This window comes from Euleptes europaea, chromosome 4, assembly GCF_029931775.1.
Source record: "Euleptes europaea isolate rEulEur1 chromosome 4, rEulEur1.hap1, whole genome shotgun sequence".
Taxonomy (NCBI): Eukaryota; Metazoa; Chordata; class Lepidosauria; order Squamata; family Sphaerodactylidae; genus Euleptes; species Euleptes europaea.
The window spans coordinates 56415285-56434828 of record NC_079315.1 but is presented as its reverse complement, the minus strand read 5'-3'; the positions used below and the strand labels follow the sequence as shown (position 1 = coordinate 56434828).

The window sequence follows — 19544 nt, the reverse complement described above, 5'->3', positions numbered from 1 at the left end:
AAGATACAATTCCAGTTCTATTTTATTTCTGCATTTTGTGTTCTCTTAATTTTAAGACTTTTGTTTCTGCTTATCTTTAGAAATGAGTATGATCTTATTCTGAACGCTGATATAAACAGCAACCATTATCACCAGTGGTTTTACTTTGAAGTCAGTGGAATGAGGACAAGCATTGCTTACCGATTTAATATAATCAACTGTGAAAAGTCAAACAGTCAGTTCAATTACGGTAAGACCTGTTTATTTTTCCTATTGAAAATAATGAGTTAGGAAAAATGAGGCTATATTCAGACATACAAATGCTTCAAGAACATTCCCCTACCCCACCCTATTCCCAGGTTAGAGGAAACAGCTTTTTGAGAGTTTGTGAGGTCAAGCTTCAGAGAACCCACAGGTATGAATGCTAATAGGCTTTGTGGACCTCTTTTAACTGTAGCCTTTTGCAATCGTACCCTTTATGAATCCCTAAACTAGGAACAGTGGGAGGAGAGGAAATAAAGGCAACACGTATACCTCTTTCTCCCTTTCTTTCCTTTATGCAAAAGGAAATATTAGCAAGATATGTGAATTGCTGAACATTACTATGATGATCATTTGTAATATGCTATATAGAAAACAAGTATATAGGAAACCAGATCAACAAATGGAATCTGTATTAGTACAAGTGAGGACCTGTAACAAAATGTTATGGGGCATCTTGGCATGCCCAAGAATGGCCAAAAATGTCTTGGGAGTCAAAGACCAGTCTTTGGCATAATCCCAGCTTTCCCAGGTGGGTGCACAGCCGTGGGCACGTGCATGGAATGAGGCTATGGAAAAGAGTGGAGGTGGGGTGGTTGGGCCCTTTTCTTCCATCTCTGGCGTGAGGCCTGCAGCTCAGGTAGATTATAGCGAACCCATATTCCAGTCCTTCCATTAGCAGCTGTTTCAATGTGGGAAACACCTGCCAATCCCAAGTCCCAACAGGCAATAGCCTTGTCCACTTTCCTGGAACATAGGGTGGGTGCCACATTAGGGAACAGTGCCCTTGAGTGACTATCACTCCTTCAGAATGCAGATTCAATTTAGTAATATATTGAATACTTTTTTTCTAATTATTTTATTCATACAAGTTTATTTCCAGTAGTGTGGAGAGCATAGTTAGGCTGCCAAGTAGAACAAGAGACAGGGGTAGTCTCCTGAATATGTGCAATTGTATTCAGTAATAATACTTTCTCTTGAAGGTATGCAGCCTCTCATGTACTCTGTTCAAGATGCATTAAATGGCCAACCCTGGTGGATTCGTGTAGGAACAGATATTTGTTACTACAAGTAAGCATATGTTAATTGATGGAATCAGATTTTAAATTAGTGAGCTAGAAAAGTATTTGGTAGGAAAGAAAAGTATTTAGAAGGCTAGAGTTTTTATAGTTTGTTAATTTGAAGGATTTTTATGCTATTTTATTATTTTATCATGTACAGAGAGGCAATATGTAAATAAATAGATTTAATAATTACTGTTTTGAAAACCTATTTAGTCTATGAACCATTTGAAAGAAACTGAGACAGTTAATCATTGTTGATTTGTACTAGAAGTAATATTTAAGCAAGTCTCCATTCCATAGGATCAGGTGGCACTGATGTGTATTTTAAGCTAATTTTAACATTTTGTTCTTAGGAATCATTTTTCTAGAAGTTCAGCTGCAGCTGGAGGTCAAAAGGGAAAATCCTACTATACAACTACCTTCACTGTCAGCTTCCCACATAAGGACGATGTTTGCTACTTTGCTTATCATTATCCATATACTTATTCAGCCTTGATGGTGGGTTAATTTCAACTTGAATACATGCATAATTTATGTCAATGTCTGTGATTTCATTACATACTTTTATTTATCTGAAGTATATGTGAATATATTGTATAATAATTTTACAAAGATCCTAAATACTAAAACACATTCTGTTAGGAACAAACTGAGATACTTGTAAAGGAAGGAATTGAAGGAATAAATAAATAAATTGAGGGAATTAGTTAATTCTATGCAAGTCATGCCCTTGATCTTGTATAGGCCTAATAATGTACAAGGTTGGCATTAAGCTCAGATTTACTGAGCAATTTGCTCTTAGAAATGCATAAATATTGTTATTCCTTTTTTACTTCAATGGCTGCTTTACTATCCACACTTCTTCAGGATTATAATAGAATGATTCTTACATTTGTTTTATGACAATTCTTATTTCAGAATAATGTGCTGACTTCATTTCATCATTTTGACCCTAATCTGGGTGACTAGCCCCTTTAAGATGTTAATTCTTGGGAACTATTAAAACAGTCATCTGGGAATAACATGCTTCACTCTGCTTACTGTTCTGTTTTTTAATTCCTAGAGACTTTGATGGGATAATCATTGCACAGGCACATCACAACACTGGGGACAACTAACTCAAATAGGAGTGATAATTTCTCAGCACAAATAAATGCTTTTCTGTCCTCGTTCATGTTGGTCCTCAGAGGAAATGCCTGTCGCTCTTTAATCTTGCATATGCTTATACTGAACTACTAGGTGGTTTTCATTCTCTCTTGATGTGTGGAGCACTAAGGTTTTGAACTGTGAGAGCAAACATTTAGCTGGTACACAACTTCAGTGAGCCAGTGATTCAGCAAATAACCCCTCTTTTCAAGGCTGCCAGGTTTCCAGTGGCCTTAGGTGGAAGAACTTTAGCAAGTACAGTTATTTCAGTTACAGTACTGCAATAATGGTGGAATCTGCACTCAAATTTTTAATTCTGCCATTATTTATTTATTTATTTGTTTGATTTATAGGCCAGCATTTCCTTGCCAAGGCAAGACGTAGAGCAACTCACAACCTTTTAAAAGAATTTAAAATCATCCATAAATTAATAACATTTACAACAATAAAAATGAAGCACCATCATCTATAGCAGCAGCAGTCTAATATGCATACCTATTTTCCGGGAGTGTAGCAGAGGCGGGCAAGGAGGGGAGGGGAGGCCAGCCAGATGGAAAACCATCACTGTCCTCAATCATATGCCTGGTGAAACAGCTCAGTTTTACAAGGCCCTGCAGAATTGTTTAAAGTCCAGCAGGGCCTGAACCTCACTGGGCATAGTGTTTCACCAGGCTGGGACCAGAGCCCAAAAAGCCCTGGCCCTGGTCAAGGACAGCTGGATGCTCTTTGGGCCAGGGATCACCAGCAGATTTTCTCCAGCTGAGCAAAGTTTTCTTTTGGGGGGGGGGGGTCTATCGGGAGATGCGGTCCCGCAGGTACGACAGTCCCAGACAGTTTAGGGCTTTAAATGTCAATACCAAAACCTTCAACCTGATCCAATATTCAGTCTTGATCATTAAAGGTGCAAGAGGTCTTGCACAAGGGGGGATTTGATAGCCCTCTCTGTAGTTCTTTTAAAACCTTTCCCTGTGGTTCTTTCAATTTGATGTTCCTAAAGATTCACAGAAAGCTATATAATGCTAGTCTGATAGTGAATATTCTGTTTCCCCTGTAAAAGGCAGAATAGGAAAGACCCCTTCCTAAGGCCTAAGAGATGGAACTATAGTTTGTAATAAGAATCCTATGATTCAATACAATTACACCTCAGTGTAACTACAGCAGTGGGAAAGTGATTTTGCCTTGTGAGCCCTTCCATTCAGACAAAGCTGCTTCAACACTTAAGGATGTTCCAGGTCTTACAGTTAACATCTCAAGATTCACATTCCAGACTTCCATTTAGAACAAAAAGAAATTTGACCATAGATTGTTTTAATACATTCATCTGCCAGCTGTGTTTCACACTAATACTTCTATAATAACAGATTGTATCTTTCTGTAAGAAGAGTGAAATTAGTTAGACCAGGTGATGTTATTTTCAGATGTCTTTAAAGTTCAGCTATCCTTAAAGTTTTCCCCCATATTTTTAAAAGCATTATTTTTATAATTATTGATAATGAAGGAAATGTGGTAAAAAGGAAAAATATTAAAAGCTATCCTAAATAAAACCAATATTATGATAAGTCAGTTTAATAACACTTAATAGGTTTTCAAAATATGTTCAAAATTATTTTTATTTAGAAAGCACCTAAAATGATTAACCATAGAGGGCCTCCTCAGAGGCTTACAGTTTCATTTTTTTTTTTTAATAAAGATGCACCTTCAAAAATTGGAATCTACATACAATCCTCAGCAGATATATTTCCGACATGATGTTTTGTGTGAGACCATTTCTGGAAACAACTGTCCTTTAGTCACCATAACAGCCATGCCAGAATCAAATTACTATGAACATATCTGCCAGTTCAGTAAGTATAATAGTTTTTTTCTAATCGCTGAGATATGTTTGAAGCTGTTTTAATACACAATTGGTAAATTTTGCTCTCCTGCGTTTGTAGGTTGTTTATATAATCTGCATGATCCACTCCCAACAGTGGGGGTTACTGCACTTTGTATTCCCAGCGATGTATTAAGAGTTTGAAAACGTTATAAAAAACATCGCTTTAAAAGGTTTTTTGGATACCACGGCTTATAAATGGTTGGAAGACGTCTTCACAGCTAAAGGGACCAAACAAAGTGCGAACAGTATTTTTTATAACGTTTTCAAACTCTTAATACATCGCTGGGAATACAAGTGCGGTAACCCCCAGTGAGTGCTAGTTACCTGCTTAAGTGACTCACTGATGGGAAAATTACAAAGGCTTAATTGTGTCTGGATTGTGCCTAGTGAATATTAGAGCATTGATAAATGTCTCTTTGTGTTGGTTCTCATAGGTTATCCGGGCTGTGTAACCGTGGTCTTGGTATTTTCTTTCCTGACGTTTCGCCAGCAGCTGTGGCTGGCATCAGATACCAAGACCACGGTTACACAGCCCGGATAACCTATGAGAACCAATGAACTCTTACCGTGAAAGCCTTCGACAATATTTTGTCTCTTTGTGTGTTCATACATTGCCATTATATATGAAAAATGTTGCCAACAGTTGCCTAAACTGCTAGAATGTATTTCATATTTTTAAATCGTATTTAGGGATTCATAGTACTTCACTTTTAAGTTCCTTCAGACAGTGACTAAAAATGAATGATTCTTTATGTTGTTTTTAGGAAACCGTCCTTATATTTTCTTATCTGCTCGTGTACATCCTGGAGAAACTAATGCAAGCTGGGTTATGAAGGGAACGCTGGAATATCTCATGGGTAATAATCCCACTGCCCAGACTTTACGAGAATCTTATATTTTTAAAATTGTTCCAATGCTTAACCCAGATGGGGTCATCAATGGAAAGTAAGTTTTTAAAAATGTCTAGCTGCATTTAAAATTAAGTTAGTGATAATGCTTGTCAGACACTTCTAGACTGACACCCCATCCCCTTTGGGGGGCCTATACCCTTACATCACTCTACAGAACACACTGATCATTTTTAGGGCTTTTCCATCAGAATTGTCAACAACAATCATGCTAGTGAATGAACAAACCAACAATAATGCAAGTCTTCATTACTTAAGCATCTGCACTTTTGAAGAGACAAGTTTGTGTTTGAAGCACTCTTTGTATACATGTGCAGGATAGAGTTTGGTTGGATATTTTTCCTTTACAGTGTTGAGGTGAAGGCTACAATACCATATGCCTCTTAAACATAGATTGGTCAGACATAATGTACTGCTGTGTATATGTGGTAATGTGGGGAGGTATTGTTCTTCCCAGAAAGGCAAGATAAACTGTGCAGAAATGGGTTGGAAAATCTTCCTTCCTTTAAAAATGAGCTGTGTATATTCCCTTCAATGCAGCCTCCATTATTTTTTCAAAGTTGGGGCAGTCTAATTTTCTTCTCTTTCAGAAACATGGGACAGCATTTAATACCATATCAAGAACAGTTCTATCCAGCTTTGGGGCTTAATGTTTCCATTATCATCCTTCGCTTACCTAACTAAGCCTTATAACTACTACACTCTACAACCATAAATAATGTATTAAAAAAAACACCGAACAAGTGGGTAGAATAAGAGAGAGCAAATAGGACATTCCGAAGAACTATCTACAAGGTCCTGAACCTCAGACATGCTTGTTCTCCATAGCCAACATGTTCCTTCATTCTTTTATATATATATGTGTGTGTGTGTGTGTGTGTGTGTGTGTGTGTGTATATATATATATATATATATATATATATGTATGTATGTATGTGTATATGTGTGTGTGTGTATATATATATATATATATATATAATTTATTTATTTTTATAACATAAAAATAAACAAACACAATAATAATAATACAAAACATAAAAAAAAAAGAAAATGCAAAAGGGTATCTATATAAACTTATCAATACATTTACAATTACCGAGTATATAAAATTGGAAAAACTAAGATACCCCTTTGACCCTCCACCCACCTTAAAAAAGTGACCCATCACCCGACTTCCGTAGAAGTGTCTTAACAGTATTGAAGGTATTATTAACTATAAAATATAAATTTATTAAATCTAATTTCTAAAACTCTCTAAGTAAAATAGTAAAATCCATTTTTGCCAGTTTATCCCAATATGTGGCGGCCTTACCCCAAGTTTTTTTAAATTCTTTAAATATCTGTTTCTAAATTTAGATGTATCCCTCTTCTCATGTATTCTGCTATTGGGTTAATCCATCCCGGGGTCTTGTTTTCCAAAATTCTTTTATATTTTTTCCAAATTTGAAATACCGTATATACCCATGTATAAGCCGGTTTATAACCCCTCACCCCCCCCCCCCGCAGGCTTACCTGACCGGGCTCCTGGCGGCGGGAAGCGGCGGATCCGGCGGGGGCGGCCTTCCTGCAGCTGCAGGAGGCCCCCCCAGGCCGCTCCTGGCGGCGGGAAGTGGCGCGGGCCCAGCGGCACAGCCTCCCTGCGGCCGCAGGGGGCCTCTGGAGGCCGCTCCCGGCTGGGAGAAGGCGGCGGGGGTGGTGGAGCGGCCTCCCTGCGGCCGCAGGGGGCCTCTGGAGGCCAGTCCCGGCCGGGAGAAGGCGGCGGAGCGGCCTCCCTGCAGCCGCAGGGGGCCTCTGGAGGCCGCTCCCGGCCGGGAAAAGGTGGCGGGGGCGGCGGAGCGGCCTCCCTGCGGCCGCAGGGGGCCTCTGGAGACCGCTCCCGGCCAGGAAAAGGCGGCGGCGGTAAGTTCCCCCCTCCCTCCCCTCCCCTACCGTATTGACCCGCGTATAAGCCGAGTTCGGCATTCATTTCCCCTCCCCCAATATTTCCTATTTTTCTTCTTTGGCAACCCTCATAGTCTCTCCCCTTTTCCTTTTCTCCTTCCCACCCACCTACCTTTATCTTCCCTCCCCAATCTTCAGCTCTCCTTCCTTCCCTTCTCCCTGCCAGCCTCTGCTTGGGAAATCTATGGTCCAGTTGCACTTTAGAAAGCCTGCAAAGACTTGTGGGGCTTACCTCACTTGCCCTGTATCCCCCCTCACACTATTTCCTATTACCATCCTCTTGGCAACTTCCATATTCTCCTTTTTCCCTGCTTCCTTTTTCCCTTCCACCCACAAACAAACAACCTTTTATCTGTCCCCCATCTTCAGCTATATTTATTTATTATTTATTTACTTCCACAGTGGAAACCCAAAAGCAGCCTAGATCCTCCATTTTTATCCTCGTAACAATCTTGTGAGTTAGATTAGGCTGAGAATATGAGACTGGCCCAGATTCACCCAGTGAGCACTATAGCAAAGTTGGGATTTGAAATACTAACAACCACACCACAAGCTTTCATGTGGTGGCTACTGTTGAATAGTAGCAAATATCCAAGCCTGTCAGTGGTTGCTGCTGAGTGTGCTCTTGCCCAACTCTCTCTGCCTTTTGTTGCCAGAAAGCAAGGCGTGAAGACTGACAATGTTTTTGTGGTTTTGTACATTCCTAATAAAATGTAGAGGAATCTCTTCATAGTACAAAATAAGATGTCACATACATTTATTTGGAGAGGAAAATATTTTTCTTTAGGATGATGAAATCTTATTAAGATTATGTTTTTCCTACAGCCATCGCTGTTCTTTAAGTGGGGAGGACTTGAATAGACAATGGCAAAACCCAAACCCAGATCTGCATCCTACAATTTATCATGCCAAGGGCCTCCTCCAGTATTTGTCTGCTATAAAACGTTTGCCACTGGTAAGCTTGTGTATGTTTACCCAGTTCAGTTGACTGAAAGTCATTCTATCATTGCATGAAAATGCTACTCCTTGCGTTTTGTAAAACTTGGTAGAAACATGTGAACTTGGTAGAATGTTATACTTAAGGCTGACAGACATCTTGCTAGAAATTTTTGCACCTCATTCCATCAAATCCCATATATAGCAGCCACATATATATGTGAAAGTTCCCATGAAAAAGGCACTAGGTATATTTTTACTTGCTCTCTTTAGAATGTTGTAGTTGAAGTACAAGGCTTCTTCAAGTGATTAGAAGCAAATGTTAATGTCCTTGTAGGTTGAAGGAAGCATGTGTTCTGTCTGGGTAAAGACCAAAGTGGGCATGATGGTGACTGTCTTGTTTCTTCACACATAAAGAGGTGTGTGTGGGGTGCCTAATTGTATTGTTCAAAGGGAATCCATAGCTGGGGGAAGCTGAAAACTCCCTCCTTGCATGTTGCTTCCCTGCCCTCTGTCATTTCCAGTAGCAATCCCAGAGAGCAGAATGCCTGGAGGTTGAGAGGCTTCAGTATGCACCTCAACCCTTTTAATCTCGAAATCACTCTGCCCGCTGCTTTATTTAATTAATTCATCATTCTCCTCTTCTCCATTTTATCCTCTCAGCCCTGGTAAAGTAGATTAGGTTGAGAGAGTGTGACTGGCCCAGGGTCACCCAGTGAGCTTCCATGGCACAAGGGGGGATTTGAACCTAGGTCTTCCAGATACTAATCCGACAGTCTTAACTACTACACCACACTGACTGTACTTTAGATATGAATGGGATAGACCTGTGAAGAACAGATAAGGCCGGCACCATCATGTCTAATGTTTTTTTTTCAGCAAAAGGGGAGTATTGTAGCCAGGGCAACTTGTAGAGTGTAAAGAACTTTCAGGGACATGAACATCATTTTTTCTGGGAATTCATCACTAGAAGATTCTTAAACAAGTTAACAGTTTGAATGTTGCAATTTGTTCCCTTGGTTCCCTGTTTTTACATCATTTGGCAGCATGAGAAGCATGGGCTCCAACTCACCGACCGAGCCCAGTTTGCTCGTCCATGCTGGGAGTAGCCAGGAGACAGTGCTGGGCTTGGTGGCAGGTTCTGGCTTGGTAGCGGGTGTCTTTGGTTGCCTGGAGGGCTCTGCAGGGCCGCCAGCTCGCCACTGGAAAATGGCAGCTATGGGGAGGCCTTGAAGGAGCTGCATCGTCTGTAGACGTGGCGGGGATTTTTCCCACCCGGACACTCACCTTCCCGGTCAGTCCTGAAGTTTAAACAGGCCAGTCAGGCCCTGGCGTATGGGGGTAAGTCCCGGCTACCAGCAGGCAAGCCTGGGTCTTTTACTGAGGTCCGCTGGCTAGGTATTTAATGTGCCCTTACCCAGTTCGGAGCCCAGTTGGCTTCCGAGTTGTCCCACCCTCCCTATATTCCGGCTGTCATTGATGGTTTTATTTTGCTAATTTGTCACAACTTTGGCAGTATAAGTATAGGGCTGGATCCAGTTTGGGGGGAAAGCCAGCCTGCGGACCCCCTTTGCCCCACTCTGGGGATCCCGATAAAGGATTTGGGGGGAGGCCTGGATTGGGATATGCCCAGCTTGGGAGCTGTCAGGGTGGCCAGGTGGCAGGGGACCACACAGCAGGCTTTCATCCAAGTGGGTCCCACATGCTGCTATCCCAGGCTACTCCCGGCAGGTGGGCTGGGGAGTAGGAGATGCACCAGTCGGCAGGCGGGTCAGCCAATGCCTGAGATCCAGTCCCTATGCTATGGCAATGCCTGATGCTGTAACCAATAAAAGTTGTGGCAGTTGTCATTCCAGCAACTGTCTCTGTGTAATTATTTGCATGCCAAGGTTAGCAAAAATTAGGGGTTGGATGGTAATTGCAGGGGGGCTGTGTTTATGTAGCCTGCTCTGGGCATTCCCCACTTAAGCGCTGGGTCAGCAACTCATTCTTAAGGAAGACAAAGCAGGCTAATAGAAGGCAAGATAGAGATCAAACAACTATTTGTTTTGAAGAGCTGGTGTGCTGGGAAAAATCTTTCTGACTGTAGTTATATGAAAGATATTTTAAATGTTTTAGTTAAAATAACATTTTGATGTGCATTATTTTTAATTTTGACAAAAAATATTTCTTGTAGGTTTACTGTGATTACCACGGTCATTCTCGCAAGAAGAACGTGTTCATGTATGGCTGCAGTATCAAGGAAACAATGTGGCATACAAATGTTAGTGCGGCATCTTGTGATCTGATTGAAGACATAGGTTACAGGGTGAGTTGTATGTTTTAGTATGGTTCTGTGTATCCTGCCTCAAACTGTACACAGTTGCTTTATAATTCATATTTAAATTTTGTTTAATTCGTATATGGCATTCATTGATTAATATGTTGTCAGTAACTTGGATATCAAATACTACCATGCTCTTCTACATCCCATTCTTTTCAATGGAATTTGTGCAGAAAAATATTCCTAACAAAAAGGGATTAGTGTTCAGCAGGAGAAGTCGTAGGTTGGTGGAGTAGTGTGTTCTTTTCATGCTGTAGGTCCCATGTTCAATCCCCAATTTAAAAAATAAAGACTCTTGCTTAGCAAAGCCAGGATAAGATCCCTGCCCGATAATTTAGAGGGTTGTAGCTGGTTGGAGAAGACAGATACTGAGCCAAGTAGGCTAATGGTTTAACTCTGTACGTCAGCCTTCCTTATTCTGTGAGGGATTATTATACCATACAGAGGAGAAGAAATGATAAAAAGCTAAACCTAGAAAACCAGTCCAAAAATATTCACAAATAGTTACTTATCAGGTAGTGTTGCTGTAATTTAGTCTTGCATAACACTGGTCTTAATCTAGCTGTGAATGGAACTGGAAGCCAATTTAAGGAGTTTGGAGTAACGTAGGCAACACGTAAGATACTTGCTCTCAGGGTCAGCCTCAAATGCACTCTTTTCCTAGGCTTTGAAGGAGAGAGATTACTATGACAAATGATTAGGATAACAGATTGATTAATTAAAGAAATCCAGAAAAATACCTTTATGTGATTCTTTGGCTGCAAGAATTTGAAATGGAGTTTCCCATCTACATTTTTCCCCAAAAATGTTTTCCCTTTTTTATCACCACCCTTGAATTCCGACAGAATATTTAAAAAGAACATTGTCTTTTGGGTCATGAATCATTTCTTTATCTCCTCAGTGAGATACTTTATCATCATTAAAATAAACTTCCTGATATCAGTCTTTATGTACAGTATTCATTGACAATCATTCTTCAGCTGTCTAGATGGGGCAGTCTTAGGCAACAGGGAAGAAGCTCCTCCTGGCAGTAGGCAGTGTCAAAACCTTTAGATACTCCTTGTGGGAGGGGCTTTTCTCCCAGCTCCCAGCTGAACCTTGTCTGCACAAAGGCAGATTGTCTTTTCTAAGCTCCTAAAGAGCTCTGAAACTCCCAAGCTTTACAGCCTTTTCTCCCCTGCCCAATTTCCAGTCTTAGTCGGGGGGAGGGGTTGGTCCGGTGCCTACCACCTGGAGTCAGGATAAGTTTTCTCCCCCCGCCAAAACAATATTTTCCCGCATCTGCTTCAGCTGAGGCACTGGGGGAAGGGAGATGGCCACAGGGACTCCCCACTTTGGCCAAGAGATTCCCAGTTGTTCCAGCTTTTCTGGATAGACCAGGGCATTGGCAGCTGAGGCAGTGGTGGTGCTCCCATGCACCTTTTCCCTTCAGGGAGCCTATGAGCAGACAACATCCCTAGAAGCTTGTTAGTGGTGAGCTATGTGCTTCAGCTTGAGGGTGAAGGGAGGCTTGGGGCCAATCCTTTTTTTCCTTAGCATTCCAAGATGGCAGCGTGAGTGGGCCTTGCAGAGTCCACCTCTGGGGAGTTCTTTGCAGAGGTGGCTGCCATTTTACAACTTCATCCTTCTCCATCTATAGGGCATTCTGTGTTACTTCTCTGGTTTAGGGCAGGAAGGGAGAGTAACTTCACCCACTCCAGATTTTAGGGGGAAGGATGCAAATTCTAACCTATTAGCCTGAATTATGGATGAAATGAAAAAGGAAATGCAGTATTCTGTAGCAGAAGGCTTGGCTGCCTTTGGCAAAAAACAACAACACCTCATTCTTCTAAAGTAGTCACAGTTCTAGGGAAAAGGTATTTGATAAAGTATGACATTGCTGTCTCTTTTTTAATTATACAGTTTTAATAGAATACATTTTATTCTTTTAAAAATGTGATAATACATCAGTGATCAATAGTATATAAAGACATTTTTAATTGGTAAAATAAAACATCAGTACTAGAGGTAAATGGATATATCCACATGTAGTATTGAACTTTGTCTTCTTAGTAATTAAAGTGGTAAGATTATCTTGCTGTTTTTCATCTACTTGGTTATATGGAAGGTAACATTGAAGCAAGAGGGGCTATAGGGTTGAATCCTACGTAGTGCTCATAGACAGCCCTGGTGGAGGTGGATCTTCTTCTCTTTTCCTTCCCCGATATTTACCTTTGACCTCAAAGAGACAATGTTGAGGTTTGGGGGAGGGGCCCTTCATGGAATAATAAGGCACATAAACCCTGGACGTTGTGCCAGAGAGAAAAAAGCATCGGATTCAACTATTTGATTTAAATGAATTAATACCTATAAAAATCACTATTACAACAAATAAATGAAGGCACTTCTTTCAACTGGCTCAAGGATTAATAATATAATAGGAATAGCTGGAATGACACTTTTTATTTATTTAAAGAAGGCAATTTCTGTTATCCTTCATGTATTTGTTATCAAAAGAAGCAATTTTAATTAACAGTGTTTTTTGCACTTTGAGTACTACTGAATTGTGTATTTTTTAAATTCTTATATTTCTGTGTTTAAAACATAAATAGGTCAACATTCAAAGAAATTGCTCCCCCAAAACAATTGAAATATATCATCAGATAATACCTGTGTGAAATAGTTACTTTATGGTATGCTGTTTTTGCTTTAAAACTGTTTTAGACCCCTTTAAAACCTTTCTTTCCTGTAGACACTCCCTAAGATTCTGAGCCAGACAGCTCCAGCATTCTGCATGGGCAGCTGCAGTTTTGTGGTGGAAAAGTCTAAAGAATCTACAGCACGTGTTGTAGTCTGGAGAGAGATAGGCGTTCAGAGAAGTTATACCATGGAAAGCACATTGTGTGGATGTGATCAAGGGAAATACAAGGTACAACCTCTGATGAAAAGGAATATAACGTCTGTGTTCTTAATATTTTTGGATAATCTAGATATCTAATAGAGATGTGTGGCCCCCATCAACAGATATCTAAATCGTGGCTTGAGGCCACACTGACACTAAACAGATTTTCTGGAAAACGTACGGGATCCCCTCCCCAGGTTTGCAGAAAAATCTGAAATCACAAAAAATACATGGGGGGGGGGTTAAATCCCCCCCCCAAATAAAGCAGTGTTGACTCTGCATGTGCAGACAATGCACTTACCTATAGCGCTGGCAGTGGCTGCCATCTGGAGCCTCTCTGGGCCCAGAGCAGCATCCTGAAACTGCAGCTGCCACAGCCGGTAAAGTAAGGGGGGGGGGGGGGGAAGAGAAAGAAGGGGAGGGGTTAGAAAGGGGAGGAAATAGGGGAGAAGTTGATAAGGGGGAGAGAAGATTGATGGAGAAGGGATGGGGCAAAAGAGGGGGATAGTCTGAGAAGGGGGGAGAAATAAAGAGGGGCTGGGTTGACAGAGAAGGGGAAGGGGAAAGAAATGGGGAACTTTGTTAGAGAAGGGGGGAGAGGGAAGAAAGCAAAGGGGGAAGTGATGCACCCTCCCCACTTGTATCACCCTACCACCTTAATTTAATTCTTTTTAAGACCTTTATTGCAATGTATATTGTCAGAAACAGTAGAAAAACTGATAACAGGATTTTAATATTTTGTCCTGTTGATTTAAGATTTTGTTTTGTATACCTTTAACAAGGCACAGTATACTAGGAATTAGTATTTCTATGGGTTGAATCTACCCACCGTCTTTACTAGTGAAAAACAAGAATGACTATTGTGAGAATCATGGGGCCTGCATGTACAAAAGCCATGTGAGACAAGGGTTGTAGTATGGAGGGGAATTGGGGAATATTGACTAGAAAAGCTGGCTGCATCCACCCCAATACTTGTACTGTAAATCAGACATTATTGCTATAAACTAGCCACTCAAAGTATACATTTTCTCTAATTAGGGTTATCAGATTGGGACACGTGAGCTTGAAGAGATGGGAGCTAAGTTCTGTTTTGGTTTACTGCGTTTAAAAAGATTGACATCACCGCTGGAATACAACCTTCCACCTAGCCTCTTTGACATTGAAAATGATTTGATTGAGTCCAGTTGTAAAGTAACAAGGTAGTTCAAGTTGAATGTTTTTGGTTTTCTAAACAGCTTGATCAGGAGCTTCCTTAGCATGAAACTAATTAAAAGCACTGGCATATTCACTTGCAAATGAACATTTTAAAGTGATGTAACAAATAGCAACAATAGTAAACAGTTTCATCTGGATCCAGAAAGAAGTGGATTGCTTCTACCACACCAGAGACTGCACTGTTACTGTGTACATGTAGATACTATGGAACATAACTGGATTGCTGCATGCACAATTCTGAATCTGCTCCAGAAATCTGTATCAGGCCTTGTATCTAAAGTTTCAAAACCCTCTCATGTCAGGTTTTTGTGCAGTATGTATGCCTTGATATTTCCTCAATTTAAGTGTTTTTTAAATCTAAAATTGAAGGCTGAGGGCAAGATTTCTTTCAGAGAGAGGTTTTAATTATTGTTTGGTTTTTGAGATTAATTTTGTAGAATTTAGTGATGATCTACTAAATGAGGATTGGTAGTAGCTAAATATTCCTATAACTGAGAATCAGTAAAATTCCTTCTTTGGACGAGTTGGTGGAAGCTGGGCATTGCCTTCTGTGGCTTGGTGCACTTGCATGAATCGTTTCAAACTTTTTGCACTCCTGTTACCTTTATTGTGGTGAATTTGTCCTTTTCCCTCTTAACATACTATGAGCAGGATTATGTGTGATCTGTAGTATCCCTGTCTGTATTACTCTGCCACTATTTTGAATTCGGTATGGTGGTCTCATTTGCTATACAAAGTGATTGATTTTGGAAAACATGCAATATACTCCTCAACAGCCTATGAGGAAGGTAAAGTTTTAGTGAAGAAAATTGTGGTATTGCAAACTATGTCCTTTTGATTCAGTTATAAAATTATTTCCTTTGATTTACTTCTGTTATTTATACCCTGCCCTTCTGTGTTGTACATAGCACAAAAGGTGGCTAACAAATATAAAATTGTATTCTGAATACATTGTAATATGGATATCTTAACTAAGCATCAGGAGATGAGAAGTGAGGGGACCAGATGGTCCTCTTGGGACAAGGATTCCCTCGGTCTGAGTGCAATGACATATCTATATCTTGATTACCTGTGTGTGTGTGTGTGTGTGTGTGTGTGTGTGTGTGTGTGTGTGTGTGTGTGTGAAAACAGTTTGGGGTGACTCACTTTGAGTGGCCAAATAACAGGAAAGGAAATGGTTAATCACCCTTACCCCTCCCCATCATTTTTCTGCTCAAATTGGCAACATATAATGAAATTTGCTTGTCATTATAAGAAAAATAAAGATGGGAGACTGTTTATGGGTCACCTCTGTAGCATCTAGTTTGATCATCAGTGACAGGATAAACAATCTACATAAAAATGTAAATAGTTACCACTCTGATGCTTCTTTGGTTACATTTTAGTTAACTCCTTTTTTAATGTGGTACTGTTGGGGATTATTTCTCATGCTGGTGGGGGTGAGGAAGTATGCAGCTTGATTTCAGTATAACTGGCTTAAAACCTTCTTCGCGGTATTCTTGCTCTAGCCCCACTACATACGTAATGGAAGAAGATGAGCCGCGCTTCCTTGAAGAAGTGGATTATAGTGCTGAAAGCAATGATGAGCCAGATGTTGACTTGACAAATAATGCTGGTGACTATGAGCCCAGTCTTCAAGAAGATGGACTTTCTGACTCTGAAATTTCAAGGACACATTTGCCTTAATACAGCCCTGAAACACAAAGAAGAAATTAAGTATTGTGGCTTTTGGAAGAAGGACAGGGTGGGTTCTATAACTTCGCAGTTTTGCTCAAGCAAATGGACTTCAGTCAGTCCAGTTGAAAAACAATAAATGTTCTGGCTTTTAAATTAATTGACAGCTGTTTTATTTTAAGAATCCAGTTTTCATCTTTTGCACTGATATCGCTTTACCTCTTGACTGCCTGCTAAATGTTGTTGCATGGCTTTTTGTCTTCTTCATCCCTATAGTCACCAACAAATTGTATAAGAAGCTATTGGTGTGTCAGAAGGCAGAAGCTAAACCTCATTCTTTGTGATACTGTCTAAGTTTGTTACTAAACACAAATACACAGTTTTATTAAAAATATGTTTGTGTGTGCGCTGACAATTTTTTCTTAAACCTTTGTAGTACTGTAGGAATTGGTAAATTTTGCACAACTAAATTAAAGAAAATCTAGTACTGGTTGGTATATATTTTGAGCCTTAAATAAAGTGTAATTACATGGTTTTACTATACTCTTGATTTGAAACAGACTGTGATACTGACAGTACAATCCTAAGCAGAATTACATCCTTCTAAGTCTACTGAAGGCAATGGGCTTAAAAAGGTTCAACTCTGCTTAGGACTGCACTGAGAATTTCCCGTTCAAAATAAAAGAAAAACTGAGAAACATATTCTGTACATAGATAACTAGCATGTTAGAAAGAGAGAGTTGGGCTAGGATCTCTTTTCCCTAATACTTAGTATCTATGTGTGGGGATTACTATTTTTAATGGGGACATATTCAAGCATACAATCAACTGCCTGCAATAGGTTTACCAACTCTTCTGATATGTGTGAGAATAAAAGCTAATATACCTGTGAGGACCAGGGTTTTATATATTTTTAAAACATAATCTAAAATACATACTCAGATTTTCCTCCTGCAGTAAATAGTATGAAAGCTGGTATATATTATTGTTAAGCATAACTATAAACATTACACTGTATGTATACTTAGTGACCTACCTACCTGCTAATTTCTTTATTTATATGCATATAGTCAAAATGAGTACTATGTGTCCTGGATATATTGCTGATATTGCTCTATGTTAAGGAAGGATGGTGATGTGTGTCTGGATTGAATCTTCTTGATGTAAATTAAGTAACATTGAAATTCATTTCTGGTATGATCGAGAAAAAAGCGAAGTATGCTCGTGTCTAATTCTGGCACTAGCAGTGCAATTTCTAAATAGAGCCGCTCCCTTCTAAGCCCGTTGAACAGAGTATAACTGTGCTTAGGATGGCCCTGTTAAGCATGCAGATACTCCAGATGCTCATATATTCAGTAACTTGCATATAGCTAACTTAGTCAGATTCCGCTTTTTGTCGCCTTCCCCAATATTGATTAATGATTCTGTGAATCAAAAGCAGATGTGACATTCATATAAAATAGCTGGTACTGAAGAGGGCAGTTCTGTATGTTTAGTCCATCATGGATAAGTCCCACTTTTTGAATTTCACTTCTTCCCTCCATTTCCCCCCCCCCCATATTTTGAAGGGGCAGTCGGAGTGAAGGTCACTTGGATTTGTTTCATGAATACAAACAGACTGTTCTTTTAGGGTAAGATGATTGGTTGAATTCTGTAACTTACTGAGGAAAACAAGTACCATTGTCAATTGTTTTGTCCGCCCCCCCCCACGAAGAACTAGATGTATTTCTCAGTATAAACTAAAATTAATAAATGGAGTTTTTGAAACACATCAAACTTTAATTATAACAGCCAATATATAGTGAATTGGTTCAAAACAAATAGAGGTTAAGCACTCCATAAACAACTTTGTTGCTTATGCAGCAATGCAAGGTGCTGTTTGGGTGCTTGTTTGCAGTCCCAGCACATCTAGCCATCCTTAAACTCCAGATTATGCAGGGGCTACTCCTTCAGTGAGGGCATGTGGAGTTTACAGCTCCTGGCTGAGGGGAGGGGGGGGCAGGTTGAAACATCTTCTAAATCGAGCAAGGTACTCCAGAAGCAGATGCAAGCATTCTCTGAACCTCCGAAGTTATTGAAGGGGCAACCCGCAGTGCCCTGTCTGCACTGAAGTTATGGCTTGGGCCTGAAGTTCGGACTTCGTATTAAACTTAAATGTGAAAAGAGTATGGTGGTACAATCTTAACAAAATAATTGAAAACTGCTGCTATGATTATTCTCTGTTTATACTTTTAAAACTACCACCTGTGAAATGTGAGGGTTTAGAAAACGATGGAGTAAAGAGTTGTACCCCCCCCCCCCGCATAATCTGCAATCTAGTAGTTAATCAACAAGACTAAATGGAATAATTTCCTATTTATAAAAAAATGTTTGGATGTCTTTTAACCTAATTTTGATTTTATGAAATGACTTTGATGAAGGCTTGATATAAAAATCACTATGACGTCTATATAGGTTTTGAGTTGTGGTATTTTTTAATCAGCTTCTGAAGACTTTCTGAATTGAACAGACTATTATCGAGATGTAATACACTATTTCTTCTTCACTAGTATTATGTTTTAATGAATGCTGGAATATTCTTCATATATGACCTCTCAGGCAAAGGTTGCCATTTGTGCCAACTTTTGGATGTAAGTTTAATGTGGAATATCATACAACTAGATGAATAAAGGGAGCTCAGTATAAATTGAGCTGTCAAAGTGTTAAATATTTTTTATTAAAGCCAGGTTTCAAAGAATTACTCATTGTAATGCTGTAATGATAAATTGTGGCAATATTATTGTGCATGACCCAGATATAGAATTTATCAAGTAAATGTAATAAAGCAAATTATTATAATCACCTCGTTTCCTTACATGTTTTATTGGGTTAAGAAGCCTTTTTCTTGGGACATGTTCTGAATGTTTTAAGTACCATGCAAACTATAATAGGCAATTTGTTTTGTTTGCTGTAGAAACATTTTTGTAATTCTGTTAAACTTGTAGCATGAATCTGATATGCTGAAATTTTCAAACTTGTGTTAACATAAATATAGATTATCCTATGACAGCAACCTTTGGGGACTGTCACAACCTTTTTGGAACTACAACATCTAGCAGCTCACTCTTACACACTTGCTTATAAATGCTCTTAAAGAAGAGATAGAAAGAATTAGCTTCTCTGCAATCTCTTCCATTAGCAATCTTTTCACTCCTTTGCCATCCCCGGGCTCCACTGCTTCTCTGACAAATGTCCTATTTCTGATATATGAAGATATTCTTAAAATTTGTCTTAACAGGGTTTTTTTCAATCAATATGCTCAAATTCTTTTCGTTTACCTTATTGTCAGTTTACACTTGTA

At 39.6% G+C, this 19544-nt stretch overlaps 1 protein-coding gene across 3 annotated transcripts in view; it reads left to right on the top strand.

Moving 5' to 3' along the window:
- AGTPBP1 (ATP/GTP binding carboxypeptidase 1) overlaps positions 1-16488 on the top strand; it is a 77376-nt gene extending 60888 nt beyond the window's left edge. For 2 of the 3 annotated variants that reach the window (XM_056848358.1, XM_056848356.1), the window contains 10 exons: positions 81-229; positions 1224-1311; positions 1658-1802; positions 4141-4294; positions 5091-5271; positions 8001-8130; positions 10288-10419; positions 13166-13342; positions 14354-14514; positions 15997-16488. In XM_056848358.1, the coding sequence (XP_056704336.1) occupies positions 81-229; positions 1224-1311; positions 1658-1802; positions 4141-4294; positions 5091-5271; positions 8001-8130; positions 10288-10419; positions 13166-13342; positions 14354-14514; positions 15997-16216 (1537 nt within the window). In that variant the 3' untranslated portion in view covers positions 16217-16488. The remainder of the gene's footprint in view (positions 1-80; positions 230-1223; positions 1312-1657; positions 1803-4140; positions 4295-5090; positions 5272-8000; positions 8131-10287; positions 10420-13165; positions 13343-14353; positions 14515-15996) is intronic. The other variant, XM_056848357.1, reaches the window with a different exon arrangement.
- The last annotated feature ends 3056 nt before the right edge of the window (positions 16489-19544 follow it).